This window comes from Schistocerca americana, chromosome 2 (assembly GCF_021461395.2).
Source record: "Schistocerca americana isolate TAMUIC-IGC-003095 chromosome 2, iqSchAmer2.1, whole genome shotgun sequence".
In the NCBI taxonomy this organism is placed as follows: domain Eukaryota; kingdom Metazoa; phylum Arthropoda; class Insecta; order Orthoptera; family Acrididae; genus Schistocerca; species Schistocerca americana.
Window position 1 is genome coordinate 190085599 of NC_060120.1, and position 19708 is coordinate 190105306.

Consider the following 19708-nt stretch of genomic DNA (forward strand, 5'->3'; position numbering starts at 1 on the left):
GAAAGAAAGAGGCATGGGAGGAAGAGAATTCAGATCCTGAATGATGTACTGGATGACAGTATGCAAAGCAGCATTAAGAAGGAAGTGACGGACTGCCAAAAAATGGAGATGCAAAGGATTCATTAACATAGCAAAAAACTAATGACGAACACTCTACCTGAGCTGACAATGAAGCTCATGAAGAGAGTATTTGAAATTTTGTGTGTTATCTGCATCCCTGAATTTTTAGTTTGTAGCTTTTAATGTGTTGAGTTGGCTCATTTTGTTAGTTCATAATCAAATTATCTATAAGGGAATTGAAATGGTTCATCAAACTGTCTATCCTCATAGAGAGAGAGAGAGAGAGAGAGAGAGAGAGAGAGAGAGAGAGTGTGTGTGTGTGTGTGTGTGTGTGTGTGTGTGTGAGAGAGTATGAGAGAGGGGGGGAGAGGGGGAGGGGGAGGGGGAGGGGGAGGGGGGGGGGGGAGAGAGAGAGAGAGAGAGAGAGAGAGAGAGAGAGAGAGAGAGAGAGAGAGAGAGAGAGAGGGGGGGGGGGGGGGGGGCAGGGGGTTCCAGGGCCTTTTCCAATAAATATTCCAGGGGCCGCTTATGAGTAATTTAAGTCTCGACTCGTACCCGTACTTTTAAATCCCATTCATCACACAATACTTTTGTCCTGATGACGATCCATCTTTGAAGCACCGAAACACACCTGCTAATGTCACCACCAATAATCAAATAATAATTATTATTATAATTACAATAACAATACTTGTTTTGAGGAAAAACACACTCCAACAATAATGAAATAGCATGGTATGCTGGACCTTAATGTGCTACAAATACTTACAGAAATCTCCGCCATATTTAAGTCCTGATTTGACTACCCATCCTTTTCCACGGAAATGGTGATAGGCAACATACTTTTGCACAAACTCAGCATCTGATGCACGAAATGTCTCCCACAGTTCTCTTAATGTCATCACTTTGCCTGTGAGGTCCAGTACTTGCAAACATCCAAGAGCATACGACAGAAAGAAGGCTTCTTCTAGTGTCAAGTGCAAGTGTTCAGGTACTGGATACGGGTTTTGCACCAACCTCGCCTCCAGTTTATCTATTACCAATTCCTCTTCTTCACTGTCTGAATCACGCAATACAACAACTTCATTTTCAACATTCCTTTGTAATGAAAGGCGCTCACTGGCTGACGGAGACTCGTCATCTGTCCTTATTTCACTTTTGATCTCTTCTGTATCCATCAGTCCAACCCTACCTGCTTCAATCACATGTGATCTGCTGTCTTCCTCAACATCACTTCCCCTTTTTTGTGATTTGCTTCTATCTTTGGCACTACCTCCAACTGGGGATCTAGATGCACCACCAGTTCCTGATGAAGTTCCTTCTCCTGCATTTACATTGTCACTGCTGGTTTGTTCTGACACAGGGTTCACTACAGTTACTCGTTTCTTGGGGGGATCCCTGTGAAATCTTATTGTAGGTGCTTGGTATGAAGTATGCAAAGGCTGTGGTGACTCTGTATCTTTTTGTTCACTCTGCCAGTCAGGTGGGAACACTTGAGGACCTTGTTCCTTAACCAAACCTCCAATACTTTGCATTAAATGTGATGATGAATGGTCTGTATCACTGTTGACCTCTTCTTTTATTAGATATCCACTATTGTCTTCAACTTTCACTGAAATAGCAATCTCTTCAGATTCAGAATCTTCTTTCCACTTGTTTCTCTGCTTCCACTGGCGCTCTGAAATAAATGGAGGAATGCCATTCTTGACTCTTCCAAAAGTGGGAAAATGCCTTGATAGTGAACCTTTCCCAAAGAAACCCTGAAAATATAAACATATTGTAATATCTTCAAAGTTGTCAGTAAATAATGTCTGTCACTACAGAAACTAAAAATATCAGAAGTCTAATATTATTCCTGTGAAGCATAATATTACTCCACTATTTAACAATATCAATATCATACAAATAACAAATCATATATAAATGAATACAACCACCATGAACTATTGGCCTATGATGATGTGAACCCCTTTCACTGTGTCTAGCTCAGGAATAAAATTAATACTCTTTTGACAACATTATGAAAAGGATAGACTGCTACTCACCACACAGTGGGGATGTCGAGTTGCGGACTGGGACAACAAAAAGACTGTTAAACAAGTAAGCTTTTGGCCAAAAGGCCCTCTTCTGAATTAGACAGCACACACATACACACACTCGCACAAACATAACTTTCACACTGCTGCTGCTGTGTCCAGACTGTGAGCAACAGCACGTGATGGGAGAAGCAATCTGTGTTGTGGTAGCAGGGGGGGGGGGGGGGGGTGAACGAGACACGTAAACAGACTGTAGGTGCATTGGTGGGATAAAAGACTATTTAGTGCTGGAGTGAGAACAGGGAAGCAGATAGGCGGGTGAAGGGCAGTAACTAATGAAGATTGAGGCCAAGAGGGTTATGGGAATGTAGGATATTTTGCAGGGAGAGTCCCCACCTGCCCAATTCGGAAAAGTTGGTGTCAGTAGGGAGGATCCACATGGCATGGGCTGTGAAGCAGTCACTGAAGTAAAGAAAACTGTGTTGGGCAGAATGCTCAGCAACTGGGTGGCCCACCTGTTTCCTGGACACACTTTTTTGGTTGCATTCATGTAGACAGGCAGCTTGTTGTATTGTCATGGCCACACAGAACAGCACAGTGTGTGCAGCTTAGCTTCTAGATCACATGACTGCTTTCACATGTAATCCTGCCTTCGATGGGATAGGTGACACTTGTGATTGGACAGGAGTAGTTGGTGGTGGGAGGACTTATGGGACACGTCTTGCATCTAGGTCTGTTATAGAGACATGTGCCATAAGACAAGGGATTGGGAGCAGGAGTTAAGTAGGAATGGACAAAGATATTGTGTAGGTTTGGTGGGTGGTGGAATACCACTGTGGGAGCAGTTGGAAGGACAGTGGGTAGGAAATTCTTCATTTTAGGGCAAGAGAAGATGTAGCCAAATCCCTGGCAGAAAATGTGATTCAGTTGCCACAATCATGAACGATGTTGAGTCACAAGGGGACTTTGGGAAGTGGTGGGTGACTGGAAAGATAAGGAACACAAGATTTATTTGTTTCTTTACTAGGTTGGGAGGATAATTATGGTTTGAGATGGCCCGAGTGAGACCCTTGGTATATTTCGAGAGGGTCTGCTCATTACTACAGACACGATGGCCAAGGGTGGGAGGAAAACATCAAGGAAGGCAGTTTGTTGGGCTGAGGAGGACCAGGTGAAGCAAATAAGAGAGAAAATGTTGATGTTCTGGAGGTACATGGATAGGGTGCCCTCACCCTCGATCCAGATCATTTGGCCTGCACCTCAACAGGTATGGGAAGGGGAGGTTGGCAAAACTTATAGGTGACAGCATAGGTGGGGGTGGTGGGATCACTCATGGGAAAATTCCGGTAGTTGTGGGTGTTAGAGCTGTACCTTTTTTAGATTGAAGTCAGCTGATAGGTATTCCTGCTTAAGGGAAGTCTCTCTAACAAAGAAACCACTCTCTACAAAGCTTGGGTATCCGATTAATGAGGGAATTAGTATATTTCATCAAAATATACAAGGTATTAGAGATAAAGTTAGTGAACTGCTTATAGATGTTGACTCTGAAATTATTGGTATATCTGAACACTTCTTAAATAAGGAGATAATTCAGAGGCTTCCTTTACCAGGATACAGGTTGGCTGGCAGCTTTTCTAGGAGCTCTTTGCGGTGTGGGGGAGTAGCCATGTATGTGAAAAACGGTATCCCATTTGAGTCAATTGATGTTTCAAAGTACTGCACTGAAAAGGTGTTTGAATGTTGTGCAGGTGTGGTTAAATTTAGTGGAGCTAAACTTCTTACTGTTGTTATTTATAGATCCCCAGACTCCGATTTCACAACATTTTTGCTAAAGCTAGAGGAGGTTCTTGGTTCACTTTATAGGAAATACAAAAAGTTAGTTATATGTGGTGACTTCAATATTAATTGTATAAGTGATTGTGCAAGGAAAAGGATGCTGGTAGACCTCCTTAATTCATATAATCTTATGCAAACCGTATTCTTTCCAACGAGAGTGCAAGGGAACAGTAGAACAACCATAGACAATATTTTTGTTCATTCGTCATTATTAGAAGGGCATTCTGTTAGCAAAAAGGTGAATGGCCTTTCAGATCATGATGCACAAACTTTAAGTCTAAAAGTTTTTTGTGCTGCAACACATGTTAAATATAGTTACCAACGTTTTAGGAAAGCTGATCCAGTTGCTGTACAGACTTTTGTAAACCTTATCAAGGAACAAGAGTGGCAAGATGTTTATAGTGCTGATACAGTAGACGATAAATATAATGCTTTCCTCAAGACTGTTCTCGTGCTCTTTGAAAGTTGCTTTCCGTTAGAACGTTCAAAACAGGGTACTAGCACAAACAGGCAGCCTGGGTGGCTGACTAAAGGGATAAGAATATCTTGTAGAACAAAGTGGCAATTATATCAAAACGTTAGAATCAGTCAAAATCTAAATGCAGCAGCCCATTACAAACAGTATTGTAAGGTGCTTAAAAAAGTTATTAGGAAGGCAAAAAGTATGTGGTATGCAGATAGAATAGCTAAGTCTCAGGATAAAATTAAAACCATATGGTCAGTCGTAAAGGAAGTGGCTGGTCTGCAGAGACAGGTCGAGAATATAGAATCAGTGCGTAGTGGGGATGTCCGTGTTACTGATAAGTCGCATATATGTACAGTACTTAATAATCACTTTCTGAATATAGCAGGTGAACTAAATAGAAACCTAGTCCCAACAGGGAATCATATAGCGCTCTTAGAAAAAAGTGTTCCGAGACTGTTACCTGAAATGCTCCTCCATGATACTGACAAGAGGGAGATTGAGTTAATAATTAAATCACTAAAGACCAAGAACTCTCATGGATATGACGGGGTATCTAGCAGAATACTGAAGTATTGTTCCACGTATGTTAGCTCAGTACTTAGCCATATCTGTAACTTTTCCTTTAGGAGTGGTCGGTTTCCTGACCGATTAAAGTACTCGGTAGTGAAGCCACTTTATAAAAAGGGAGACAGGGATAATGTTGACAATTATAGACCTATTTCTATGCCATCAGTGTTTGCTAAAGTTATTGAGAGGGTTGTATATACAAGGTTACTGCAGCATTTAAATTCACATAATTTGCTGCCAAATGTACAGTTTGGTTTTAGAAACGGTTTAACAACTGAAAATGCTATAGTCTCTTTTCTCTGTGAGGTTTTGGACGGATTAAATAAAAGGTTGCGAACGTTAGGTGTTTTCTTTGATTTAACGAAGGCTTTTGACTGTGTTGACCACAAAATATTACTGCAGAAGTTGGAACATTATGGAGTAAGGGGAGTAGCTTACAATTGGTTCGCCTCCTACTTTAAGAACAGAAAGCAGAAGGTAATTCTCCGCAATATTGAGAGTGATAATGATGTTCAGTCCCAATGGGGCACTGTTAAATGGGGCGTTCCCCAAGGGTCGGTGCTGGGGCCACTGCTGTTCCTTATTTATGTAAATGATATGCCTTCTAGTATTACAGGTGATTCAAAAATATTTCTGTTTGCTGATGACACCACCTTGGTAGTGAAGGATCTTGTGTGTAATATTGAAACATTATCAAATAATGTAGTTCATGATATAAGTTCGTGGCTTGTGGAAAATAATTTGATGCTAAATCACAGTAAGACTCAGTTTTTACAGTTTCTAACCCACAATTCAACAAGAACTGACATTTTAATCAGACAGGATGGGCATGTTATAAGCGAGACGGAACAGTTCAAGTTCCTAGGCGTACAGATAGATAGTAAGCTGTTGTGGAAAGCCCATGTTCAGGATCTTGTTCAGAAACTAAATGCCGCTTTATTTACCATTAGAACAGTATCTGAAATAAGTGACATTTCAACACGAAAAGTAGTATACTTCGCATATTTTCATACGCTTATGTCATATGGTATTATTTTTTGGGGTAATTCTTCTGATTCAAAAAGGGTATTTTTGGCTCAAAAACGGGCTGTTCGAGCTATGTATGGTGTAAGTTCGAAAACCTCTTGTCGACCCCTATTCAATAGTCTGGGAATTTTGACATTGCCCTCACAGTATGTATTTTCTTTAATGTCGTTTGTTGTTAGCAATATTAGCTTATTCCCAAGAGTTAGCAGCTTTCACTCAGTTAATACTCGGCAGAAATCAAATCTGCATGTGGAATGCACTTCCTTGACTCTTGTGCAGAAAGGAGTGCAGTATTCTGCTGCATCCATTTTCAATAAGCTACCACAAGAACTCAAAAATCTTAGCAGTAGCCCAAACACTTTTAAGTCTAAACTGAAGAGTTTCCTCATGGTTCACTCCTTCTATTCTGTCGAGGAGCTCCTGGAAGAGATACAAAATTAAGCAAATTCCAGTGTACATTTTTGATTTTCTTTATTTAAACTAACGACTTGTCGCCTGAATATGTTTCTTATATTTCATTTTATCTGTTTCTACAATCGTGTTATAATTTCATGTATTGACTCGTTCCATGACCATGGAGACTTCTCCTAAATGTGGTCCCACGGAACAATAAATAAATAAAATAAATAAAAAAGATGACATCAAAAACTCCGCCAGCTGTCAGATTCGTCCACCTACAAACTGTGCCACAGTGACCCCATCCCAGAAATCCAATAGGATCTCCACTCTTTCCTCAAACCCTTAGGCCGATCCCAGAACCTCTCCCCTGGGTCTCTCTCCCCTCACTCCCACCTCCTACTTGCTTCCTAAAGTCCATAAACCCAACCACCCAGGACCCACCATTGGGGCCGGTTATTTTGCCCCACTGACAGAATGCGTACTCCCATAGTTCAGCCTACGACCCATAACCTACTCTACTACATAAAAGACACCAATCAATTCCTCCAACAACTCACCACAGTTCCTGTTCCTTTACCACATGGCACCCTGCTCGTCACTACTGATGGCACCTCCCTCTACAGTAACATCCCAAATGCCTTTGGCCTTGCTGCTACTGAATAATACCTTTCTCAACATCCGACTGTCTTCCAACTTACAACCTCCTTCCTGGTAACATGAGCATCTATGTCCTTACCTCAAGTACTTCACCTTTGAAGGTATCTCCTACAAACAGGTCCATGGTACAGCAATGGGCACCCACATGGCACCATCCTGTGCCACCCTATTCATGGGCCATCTAAAGGAATCTTTCCTAACCACCCAGAAACCCAAACTCCTCACCTGGTTCAGATTCACTTATCACACCTTCGTGATCCAGATCGAGGGTGAGGACATCCTGTGCACATTTCTCCAGAGCCACAATACCTTCTCTCCCACTCATTTCATCTGATCCTTATCAAACCAACAAGAGACTTTGCTCGATGCTGACCTCCAACTCAAACATGGCTGCATCAGTACCTCTGTCCATACCAAAACTATCACCCACCAGCAATACTTACACTCTGATAGCTGCCACCCATCCCATGCCAAGAAGTCCTTTCCACACAGCCTAGCCACCCGTAGCCACCACATCTGCAGTGATGAGCAGACCCTCTCGAAATGTATCAAGCAGCTCACTGAGGTCTTCACAGACTGAAATTACCATCCCAACCTTGTACAGAAACAGATCTCCTGTGCCTTGTCTCTCCAGTCACCCACCACCTCCCTAAGTCCCACTGTCCGGCCACAATGGAGTATTCCCTTTGTGACTCACTACCATCCGGAACAGGAGCAACAGAATCACATTCTCCGCCATGTTTTGACTAAGTCTCGTCTTGCCCTGAAATGAAGAATGTGTTAACAATTATCCTTCCCACCCCTCCCATAGTGGTATTCCACACACACCATACCTCCACAATATCCTCCTTCATCCCTGCTAACAACCCCTTACCTCACGGCTGATATTCCCATAACAGATGTAGATGCAAGACCTTTCCCATATATCCTCCCACTACCACCTACTCCCGTCTGGTCACAAGCATCACCTATACCATCAGAGGCAGGGCTACAGGCAGGACTACCTCCCCTCCCCCCCCCCCCCCCCCAACCGCCACCACCATCTAATCCCAACTGAACCTAGCTGCTCTACCTTCCCCCATCTCAATTTGTATGTTTCCACAAGCAGCACTTTACCATCCCCCCATCACTACCGTGCTATCCCTTCCCCTCCTCACCTAAGCCTCCTCCTTATGCCCCACCACCCAGATTGTTTCTCCCATCATGCACTGTTGCATGCAGTCTGACCTCAGCAGCCAGACAGTGATCATGGGGGTGGGAGTTGTGTTTGCATGAATGTGTGCGTGTATTTTGTCTAATTCAGAAGAAGGGGTTTTTATCAAAAACTTACCTGTTCGGCAGTGTTTTTGCTGCATCTGTCTGCAACTCTACATCTCCACTACATGACGAAAAGCAATCTATCCTTTTCATAATATTGTCATTATTCTTTCCTGAACTTTCCATTTTTTTATTAACAGATCTTTAGTGTCAAATGGACCCCTTTCAAGGTGCCCCAGTCAACATTAACCTAGGGATGGGAAAAACTGACCGGTTAAAAGCAATTCCAGTATTTCAGTTCTGTATAACCAGGACTTTTCGTTATTTGTCTGATCTCGGTTACGAGAGGTGTTTTCTATTTTTTTTTTTACTAATCACCTAGTTAAAAAATGAAATATTAATTAGCCTTAGCAGCCATGCTAAAATTTTTCATTTTTAAACAATCCTATTTTTTAAAAATGAATAATTTTTATTTATGAAATCTGAACTGGTTTGAAATACTGCATTACTATAGAAATTGGGATCAGTGCTGTTTTAATAACAACGCTGATAGAAATGAGCAACAAACACTTGGCATAAGAAATGGTATAACATTATTGAGGCAATAATGTCCCTGTTGCCATGTGTCAATGGTTTAAGGTATGCCTGTATGTACAGTGTGGAAGACTTGCCCCCACTTGGTCCATATTTTTTTTTTTTTTTTTTTTTTTTTTTTTTTTTTTTTTTTTTTTTTAAAGATTAGAGCTGCCTGCCATTTCTATGAAATATTAAAAGAGTAAGGAAATTATGGTAACAGTAATAATTTAAAAACTTAATAATAATTCATTCATAGTATAAAAATAGAGTAGCTGATTTGCTGCCTTTGTCTACATAGTATGCATTTATCTGCTTATAGCCTTTGAAACCTGACAAACTAACACAAAAAATAGAGTTCCTCAACCTCAGTTTTCGTTCCCCTAGCACTGTAGCACTGATTATTCATAATGTCCAAACAGTGGGATGATCAATTATAACATGATCTTTGAGGAGAGTTTGAAAAAAAATCAGAATAAATAGAGCCATGGTGATTTTTTGTATATTCAGCCACTTAGGTCTACTACTTTTCAAGAAAAGCAGGAAACAGTGTATGTGCCAAGTTGATTTTTTTTTTTTTTTTTTTTTTTTTTTTTGACTAATTTAATATTTTGATTTTACATGCCTTGAAATTGAGTGAGCCAAAATTTTCCAGTCTCTGTTTGATTTTTACATTTAACACAGAAAATAACAGGAATAAAAAAACCAACAACTGGTTATTTCAGGAACCTGTTATTTTGAGAGGTTTTTATTGTCAGGTTAAACTGGCTTGAAAAAAAAAAAAAAGATATAACTGAAAGCTAGTTGTTTCAGCGATAACCACCATACCTACATCAGTCCTGCAACTAGCATAAATTTACCATTTGCTACCATTTAAAAGCTATCATTAGTCTACATTTCAATGCTGTCAGCTGTGCCCTTGCTGTTGTTATTGCTGATAGATGGACTTAGTAAATGCTGACAGAAGAAAAGTGTAATGGCACTGAAAGAGACATTTGTTCAACTGCTCTGATTGTGATGAACAAATTCTTAATATAGGCTAAATGCAAAAATTGGAAGGGGTAGCTACAAACAAGACCCAGCTGAGTTTTAAGGTAGGAGGCTTTTTAGGATATGCTAGAGGAACAGTTCCCAAAGGCATAGTTCCAAGAAGCTGATACTGGCAGTTAGAAGTCAAACTGGAAAAGCAGTTAAGCGACTGTTGAAGTCCTTCATATTGTGTTTTGCAGCATGCTCAAAACTAGGTAGTCAACAGTTAGCCATAGTTTCACTGCAGACTTTCATGCAAGTAGACAGAACAAACTGCACAGTAACTGAAGGACATGTGGAATGTAATGTGACTGCTTTCACACAAATCCTTATTTTTGATTGTGTAGGAAATCTGTGTGAAAAGTGGGTGGGAGTATGAGACAGGTGGTGTACCTGGTTTGTTCACAGGGGGTGCAGAATTAGGAACTAAGTAGCTTAGTAAAGAACAAACATGTTGAGCAACAAGGTAGTCAATTTTCAATTAGTCACAGTTTCACAAATTATTTCATTAAGTAGGCAGCACACGACACTGAATAGGCGCTGTAGGACATGTGAAACGTAATGTGACTTCCTTCACTTGAGTCCCTATCTTTGATTGTGTATGAAATACATATAACAGACCTGCAATCAGAAGTGATGGGTAAGTGTCTGAGAAAGATGTTGCACCTGGTTCACTCACAGGGTTTGCAGAATAAGGGGCAAAGTAGCTTGGGGGTGGACTAAAATACTGTGTATGTGACACATCTGGATGGTGAGAACAAGACTTTGAGTAGGGTATGTCTCATCTCGAAGCATGATGAGCAGTAGTCAAAGCCCTTACGAAGCTTCTCTGGGTCTTCTGTGAAACTGCATGAACTGGCCAGTGGCTGTTTCACAATGGCAACAGTTTTACTGACGTCCAGAAAATGACACACATCTCTGGACTAGCTGGAGGCATACCGACCGTAAAGGTTCTATGAAAGTCATTAACATATTTGGATAATTTCAGCTTCTCAATGCAGAGCCAGAGCCCAAGAATGTTAATACTGTAGAAGAACAGCATTTTGACATGGAACAAGTGACAGATGGAAAAATTGGGGAATGTTGGTGGTTCATGTTTGTGATATGAAATGAGTTTCTTCTAATATGTTTTTAAAACTACTTCTACAATTGTCTTTTCATTTTTCTACCTGTCTTTCACCATATTTTATTCTTCTAATATGTTTTTAAAACTACTTCTATAATTGTCTTTTCGTTTTTCAACCTGTCTTTCACCATATTTTATCTCTTACCAGTCTCACCATGTACTCTTGCTCTGTCTCCATCAGTTTGAAAAACAAGCCTTTGCCCTACATAAAATCTTGCCTGACATTCTCTTCCTGAAGCCCTCCATGGGTCTTATCATCTTTTAAGGGACTTGAAATAAGAATCAGTATCTCTGCATACCACCCACCCTTTCCCAAAGACATTCACCATTACTAGGCAGCACTTAGTACTGACTCTGCATAATCACACCATTCAAATACATTTCTTACCAAAACACCTCTGTTCCTTCCACAAAATACATTTACTCTATAACACTACTTTCCTGTACTCCAACTCTAGAATCATAATTGTCCGCCAACAGTTGAAGTGACATTTTTACGATTATCTGAAATAGGTACCTAAGCTACTTGTGTCTTATTCCATTCTGGGAGTGTAACTGTTCACTAGTAAATTTATCAATTGTATTCAACTTTCTATAGACCACAGACATCTCATATCCCAGGAACTTCTTTCTCTTCCCCTTTAAAAAAATAAATAAAACCTATATCTAACCCGGCTCTTAACACTGTTGTCAACCTGGCCCCTCCCCCCTTTTCACTATCCCAAAAAAGTTTTAGCCATCTTGAAAGCTCTCACCTCTAGATACACAGCAATGAGACATCAAGTGTCACAAAGAAACTGCAATGTTTTTATTTGCATATTCAGTTTTTGATGTCACTTGTGTATTTTGTTTATAATTTATCATTAGTTCTTCTGTGGGAAACCCACTCATTTGATTTTGGGGTTGGTTCATATCTGATACGTCATGTTCATTGATTTTGTAAAGAGCAGTTTACATTGTGTTGTTCACTAGACCCACACTAGTCTTTTTACTTGTATCTTTTTGTCAGTTGGTATATAAGTGGCAGTCAAATGAAAACTAGACACATGGGAAAAAAGTAAGTTAAGTGTTCCTTATTTCAAAAGTAATCACCATAACTGTTGATACATATATCACACTATGAGATAAGATGGCCAATTCCTTGGGTCAATGGAGGCGTCTGGTCCCACCCGTCGCCTTCGACCCGTGACATAAGGGTGCCGTGTTGTGTGACGTCATGGAGTTTAGTTTATGAGTGTGTTGTGTTTGTAGATTTTGTCCTGTTGTGGTTGGTGGTGTCCTCTGGTGGTGTGTGTATGGTCCGTGTGTTATGTGGTGTATTAGGTTCATTTGGGTGTCAGTGCTTGAAATGTGCATTTATTGGTCGTGACTGTTATAGAAGAATGGAAATTAGTTCCAGAGAGTTAAGAATTAAGTTTCCGTTGTGTTTATGTTATTGGTTTGCTGTTTGTTCCATAGTAAGTCGTTTAATTCAATTTGTGGCTTCTTTTGTTAGGTATGGATATGACTTCTAAGTTTAATAGTGTGCATCTGCAGGCTGAAATGGGGGACATGTCATCCGTCATTAAGTTTCTGCAGGTTTTTGGGCTTATGAGAGAGATAGTGAAATGCGGTGAATGCAAGCAGGATATGCTTGTTGGGGGTTAGAGTGTAGCGCCGTAACTATTTTATGGTATGTAGTCTTTTTTTTTGGGTCTATTGTTCGCGTGTTATGATGTTCGGTGGGGTTTTTATGTGGTGTTGGGTCGGTGTTATTTACTGCATGTGCTGTGGTTGATGTTTTGGTATCGGCACTTGTGGTTCATTTATGTATCTTAGGGGAAGTATTCAGTTTCAATTTTTTTGGTATCTTCAGTTGTATTTGAGCTGTATAGGTCATGGGAAGTAACCGATTCTAATTTGTCATCATAGCTATGTGTTTTCTGGTATTGTGAGCTGTTGTAGACCTATATAGGTCAAGGGAAGTGTCAGATTCCAATTTTTGTTGTTTTAGGTGTCAGCTTTGTAGTATCGATAGTTGCGGTGTGATTATAATTTTTGGAGTAGCTGGTTTTTATTTTGTGGTACTGACAATTGCGGTTGAGCTATGTAGGTGGAGGGAAGTGACCAATTTTTGTCAATATCGTAAGTGTAGCAGAATTTGGGAATTTTGTGGTGTTTTTATGTCGTCGTTTTGTGTGGTTTGGGATCGTGGTGTGTGTCTGTATGTGTTTGTATTTAGTTTGTCCCCACCCAAAAACCCCCAATTTCCCACACTGGTCACGTTAGTTTGATTATATTTTTGAAGAGGGATGTGTTTGTTGGTTTTGTAAGTATTTTTGTGTTTGTTGTCATTTATGTAATGACGTCATAGGTGTCATATTGGAGACATTGAGAATGGTCATTTCCGTCATATTGGTGACGTCATGGGTTGTTAGTGTGTCATCCACTGGTTGTCCTTGAGGGTAATGTCTCTATCATGTTCATGATGTAATCAGTTTTGCAATTAGGTATTACATTTTTTGCTAATCACCTTTTCTTTGGAGTCATCAAACTTCTGTTTGATTTGTCGTGGTCTGCCTGAATTTCTCTTTTGTGACAACTTTCTCATCTCAGAGTAACACTTGCAACCTATGCCCTCCATTATCTGCTGGATGTATTCCTGTCTTTCTTCCTCTACAGCTCCCTCTAGTACCATGGAAGTTATTCCCTGACATCTAAACAGACATCCTATCATACCATCCCCTCTCTAATGAGCCACAGCTTTTGTGTCATAATTGACTACCTTGAACACAAAACTACGGCAGTGCACATTTTTCAACTAAAATTAACAAACTACATTAAACAGCACCACCCTTGCATAAAAAACTGATTTACTTTTTGGATGGGGCAGCAAGACAATATAAAAACAAAAAATATTTATTAAAATATCCTTTCATAAAGAAGATTTTGGGTTTGATGTAGAATGGCACTTTTCGCTTCATGCCATGGGAAGAATGCTTGTGATGGTGTTGGAAGGAAAGGCCCAACACTAGTCGGCACTCGGTCAGAAGGTTAAAGGCACTCGATCTTTACACTGTTTTGTACCCCATTCACAAAACTTACTGAAGTGTAAGATCACATCAACTTCGCCTGATAGTGAACTTCATCGGTGTGGAAAACTTGTACAACTGGTTCTTCAAAATAAAGACATAGTGGCTTGTGTTTATGATGAACAATGGTGGATTGGCGAAGTTGATAATATTGAGTGTCAAAACCAAGATGTATATGTTGTATTTTATCACCCTCCACGACAGGACCAAGGACATCTCTTAAAAAAATTGAGAAGGATCAGATTTGGATGCCACTTAAAAATGTACTAAGGAAGCTGTCTCCCATGGAATTTACAATGGTGACTGGGCAAACTTATAAACTAACCCCCAAACTGTGTGAACAAATTTCTCAAATGTTCAATGAGCAATGTACTAAAAACAAATAACAAGAGAACAATATAATGTAATTAGTACACTTATTTTCAATTAAAAAAGTAAGTAATCATAGATATGATTAAATTATCTACTGTATCTGATATATTTTATTCCATAAACCTAGATATCGCAGATGTTAAAAAACGTACTTATGACTTGTGTTTGTAATTGTTTTTCCATAACTTCCTACTGAATCTCAAAGTTGAAATTTATACTGAAGTTTGATATCATAAAGGTCTATTAACTGTGAAATTTTCAGATATTTATCTGGTCCCCCAACAAAGATAATGCAGGCCACAAAACAGAAAAATAAAAACAATTTTTTAAAAAAATAGTGTATTTTGGAAGTGTAAGCTGCTCACCATTGATACTATAAAAAGTAACTATACTATACAGTGTAATAGCCGAAAAAGTATTAAAGCTGAGAAATTAATCTTTCTTTGGAAAACTACTGTTCAAAAATTGAGTTTTATTTAATTTGTGACTGATAACTTTGAACTATTAAAAATATATTAAAGAATACATTCAGCTAAGTGATAATGGTGTAAATTTGTAGCCCAGAGTATGCTGAACTAAATGCATTTTATCTGAAAGGCTTAGGACAATCCACTACTGAATAATTGTAAAAAATGTAGATGCTTGCAAATACAAAAAAATTCACAAGGCCTGGAACAAATACGGCCGCCATTTCAAAATAACAAACAATAAATTTTTTTGAACAATATTTTTGTGACTACTAAGCATTGGGGAATTCACCCAGCAAATATAAAATTCTTCTGAGATGGTCAAGCAACCAATTACTTCTTTCTTGGGCCACTTGCTATGGACTGACCCATCATGGATCCACTACAAGCTGTTGTAAAATACATTTATTCATAGACAACTAGTTTCAGTTACTCCTATTGCTACCCTACAAGGAAGTTACATTGGCATTAAATACTTTTTTAAAGCATCTGTCAAATATTAAGTGTATCTATTATTTTATACATGTTAGTTCAGTCACCAAGTGATTTGCCTGTAATTGCAGCAGCTGTCACATGTAAAGTCACTTTTTGACATACGAAAAACGAAAACTATAAGAAATGCATGTACAGTGTGTTACATATGCTACAACTAAAAACAACTAAATATTTCATCCCAAGAAACTTTTCTTCATGTAGTGCTCATCCGTCACCTGAATATGGTCACTTACAGAAACTTGTTATCTATGAATAAACATACTTTTCATAAGATTCTGGTTGTTGCCTACTACCATTCTTAAAATGCACTGAAAATGTGCAGCACTGTTTATAAACACATTTTGCTGAGAAAACAACTGCTGAAAACTCTCGAGTGACAGTCATTCAGGAAAAGACAACAACGTACATCTCACAACAACCCTCTTACAAACTTACAAAAATTGACTTTCTTAGCGGTAATTATGAATAGGAGATACACAAGATAAAATCGGATAATATGTTACAAGAGATTAAACAGAGATATTCAATATTTACTAGCAAGTAACATTTCATGAAGAGCTAAACTACTCAAATGAATGCTGATAACAAACTGCATGTAGATTAACGTCAAGTGTCTTCTTAAATATAGGCACAGTTCTTGATCAGAAGAAAAAAAAGGTGGTTTTCTAAATGTATCTTGTACATTGTGCACATTTTTTTCTATTTGACAGTTGCATACACCTAATTAAAACAATTGACGGAAAAGGTAGAACGACATTAAATTGAACAGAAAACACAGGAATAAAACTAAGGGCCATCAAACCAATGGAGGATAATAAAAATCCAATGAACTACCTATAAGAGTTGAAAAACCTTTTCGACATCTTAACCAAGAATATTTAGTGTCTACTTATGTAAACTATTAGATCTGTTACTTGATTACCTTTGTATATAATGAGTGTATGTCATTTTTTTTCTCCACCACTACACAGTCGCCGTTGTAGCGACCAGTGTATGTTTGCCACAGACGCTCACTCACAGGTATACCGGAAACACTTTCTATAACGACGGGAAATGGTTGTTCTCGTGTTACGTACACATGACGCTTACGCTTGGGCTCCTTTACATTCTCCATTACCAATGGGTCCTCAAAAATCGGATCGTTATGCCGCGAATCGAATGTCGGCCTGTCCGCGAAATTAATGAACGACTACTACACATCCCGGCATAAAAAACACACTACCAATGTCTTATAGTTTTTCTCACCAGATATCCAAAGAAACACATATCTTCACGACAATCCCATTTCATCACAACAAAAACAACTTTTTACATTACTAGTAAAGACAAAAAAAAATGTAAACAAGCCCGTAGAAATCCAATGACGTTAGAAGCCTTGTAAAATCAATGAAAGTTCAAAGAAGAAAGAACTTTACACATTACCCTTCAACCATAGATACAATTTCAACAATTACGGGACTCCGACTCGTCACTGCAACAAACGGGCGATAAGCAAATGATACTTCTGAATAAGATAGTTAGTTAGTCACTTGGTTTCAAGTTCCATGGATCATTTTGCACGATAAATCGTAATGATTTCGAACGACTTGTTTTACCTTCCATGGCAGATTAAACTATGCAATTTCTTAAAATGAAAATGTTTCTAATTGGTTCTGCGTATATTTTAAAGCTGCGAGTACAGCTTTAGCTTCTGCTGAGAAACTAGAAGTTTCACTGTGAAGCGAAATCAATTCATTGTAACATGTGCTTGGGCATAGAAACACGTAGTCCGCTCTGCCATTACGTGGCGTTTTGGAGAAATCAATTTGAAGATGGAAATATTGTTGTAAATAATCCACTACAGTTCAGAAGGAACAATGATGTACATAACAACACCAGAAGGAAAAATGACATTCATTACTCCATATTACGGTTGTCTTTAGCACAAATAAGGGTGTACAATGGTACAACTAGGGCTGGACAGGCGATACACGCGTTCAAGCTGGCTTGAGATTTCCCAGTACACCGCAGCGTTCGATGTAGTATCGAGCTTGTTCGAAAAATCACGTGACATTTCACTTGCGCGGCCCGAGTGCAAGGGATACGCAACGAACAACGAACTAGCCACAACAACAAGCTAAGGTTTTACTTAAAATTGAATAATTTAGTGAAACACTGGAGGAAGTAGTATTAAATCCTGCCACTGCACAAACTCCTATTATGTTTTGTTGCAAATTATTAAGTCTGAAAAAAACAGTTTCATTTAAAACGGTATATTTCTTTAGGATACAGATTTCGGGTCAAGTGAAGCACGGGATACAATCCGTCGGCTTTGACCAATGACGTCAGAATTTGCCAGAGATCGTTTATTAGACAGTTGTAACAGCTGACAAGAGTGTTCAGAAACATAGGAATACGAAAGACAAAAAATATGGTTGACAAATGTCAAGACAAGTAATTGCATCATATTTTTTTCTGTGTAAAATGAAGGGGAAAAACTGGATGGAAATATTGGTAGCATAGAATACCTCACATCACATATTCATTTTCGTTAACATTGTTGTACAGTTGAAGTATATACGAGGGCTATCCACAAAGTACATTACGTTTTGGAATTAAAAATAAATAAAGTATTGGAAATTTTTTTATTATATACATATGAAAGCCACACTTAAACACTACTTTTCTACATAGTTGCCATTTAAATTAAGGCACTTATCGTAGCGATGGACGAGCTTGGAAATTCCTTCGTCGTAAAATTCGGCCGCCTGTGCCTTCAACCACGTGGTTACCTCTTCTTGAAGCCGTGCGTCGTCATGAAAACGCTGCATAGCCAACCACTTCTTCATTGCTGGGAATAAGTGGAAGTCGCTCGGTGTCAGGCCGGACTGTACGGCGGATGAGGAAACAACTCCCACTTAAAAGATTCGAGAACTTCACGAGTGCCATTTGCCGTGTGGGCCCGGGCGTTGCCGTGAATCAGCAAGATCTTTGAGCCCAACTTTCCCCTACGCTTGTTTTGTATTGCTCTTCTGAGGTTGTGCAGAGTTTGGCAATACCTTTTAGAGTTTATTTTAGTGCCTCTTCCCAGGAAATCCACAAAAATCACATCTTTTCTGTCCCAAAAGACAGTCGCCATCACCTTCCTTGCCGACATTGTCTGCATGCATTTCTTGGTTTTTTGGGGGGGGGGGAATTTGTGTGCCCCCACTGCATTGACTGCAATTTTGTCTCGCGTTCACATGCTTAACCCATGTTTCGTCACCAGTAACGATGCGATCGAGTAATGAGTCGCCATCTTTCTCGTAAGCGTCCAAAAACGTTAACGCTGCAGCCATTCGCTGATTTTTGTGAATCTCTGTCAAGATTTTTGGTATCCATCTTGCACAAAACTTGTGGTAACCAAGCTTTTCGGTAATGATTTAGTGCAACAAACTTCGTGAAATTTGTGGAAAACTCATAGAGAGTTCCGTTATTGTGAAATTACGGTTTTCACGGACCGCGGCATCGACTTTTTCGACAAGTTCGGCAGTCACTATGCTGGGTCTTCCACTTCGCTCTTCGTCGTGAACGTTAGTTCGGCCATTTTTAAATTTTATGACCCATCGACGCACTCCACCTTCAGTGATTATGTTGTCCCCATACACTTCACAAAGCTGCCGATAGATTTCTATCGGTGTACAGTTTTTTGCAGTCAGAAACCTTATTACAGCACGCACTTCACACTTCGCGGCATTTTCAATTAACACTGACATTTCAAGCTGTCACAGTAACTCAACTGAGTACAGCACGAACCTCTCACTAGCACGGCAGGATGCCGACTGAGCGGCGGAATGCCATGACACCAAGATGGCTGCGCTAGCCCGCCCCTAACGGACACAAACGAAAACGTAATGTACTTTGTGGATAGTCCTCCTAGGTCAACTGAAGCACGAGATACAAATTTTACATGTGGTTTTTTCTTTCGCTTCCTCTGTCACTAATAGTCTCTTCTTATGTAGATAGTAGTACTACCGATGGCAGAAGGAGCTATGTACATAATATTTGTATCCCATACTTCCGTTGACACTGCTAACGAAAACGTGGAAATGGACGTACGTTACATTTGCAACCTGTACCTCAGTTGAACTACTCGAAGAGGCAATCAGGCGACACATATACAATTTGTATCCCGTACTTCACTATGGGGCAGTTTTTTTCGCCGTCGATGCTAATAGTATCGACTGAAAGTTATAGTTTTCATCACAGCAATACAATAGTATCCCATTCTTTAGTTGAGCTATATAGGGGGG

At 39.5% G+C, this 19708-nt stretch overlaps 1 protein-coding gene across 2 annotated transcripts in view; it reads right to left on the reverse strand.

Moving 5' to 3' along the window:
• LOC124595908 (tRNA-splicing endonuclease subunit Sen2) overlaps positions 1-16824 on the reverse strand; it is a 52030-nt gene extending 35206 nt beyond the window's left edge. For both annotated transcript variants that reach the window (XR_006978258.1, XM_047134820.1), the window contains exons 1-2: positions 16360-16824; positions 830-1820 (exon numbers count right to left, since the gene is read on the reverse strand). Coding sequence is in view for 1 of the 2 variants with exons in the window: in XM_047134820.1 (XP_046990776.1) it covers positions 830-1820; positions 16360-16551 (1183 nt within the window). In the remaining variant the exon portion in view is untranslated. The remainder of the gene's footprint in view (positions 1-829; positions 1821-16359) is intronic.
• Positions 16825-19708: the final 2884 nt, after the last annotated feature.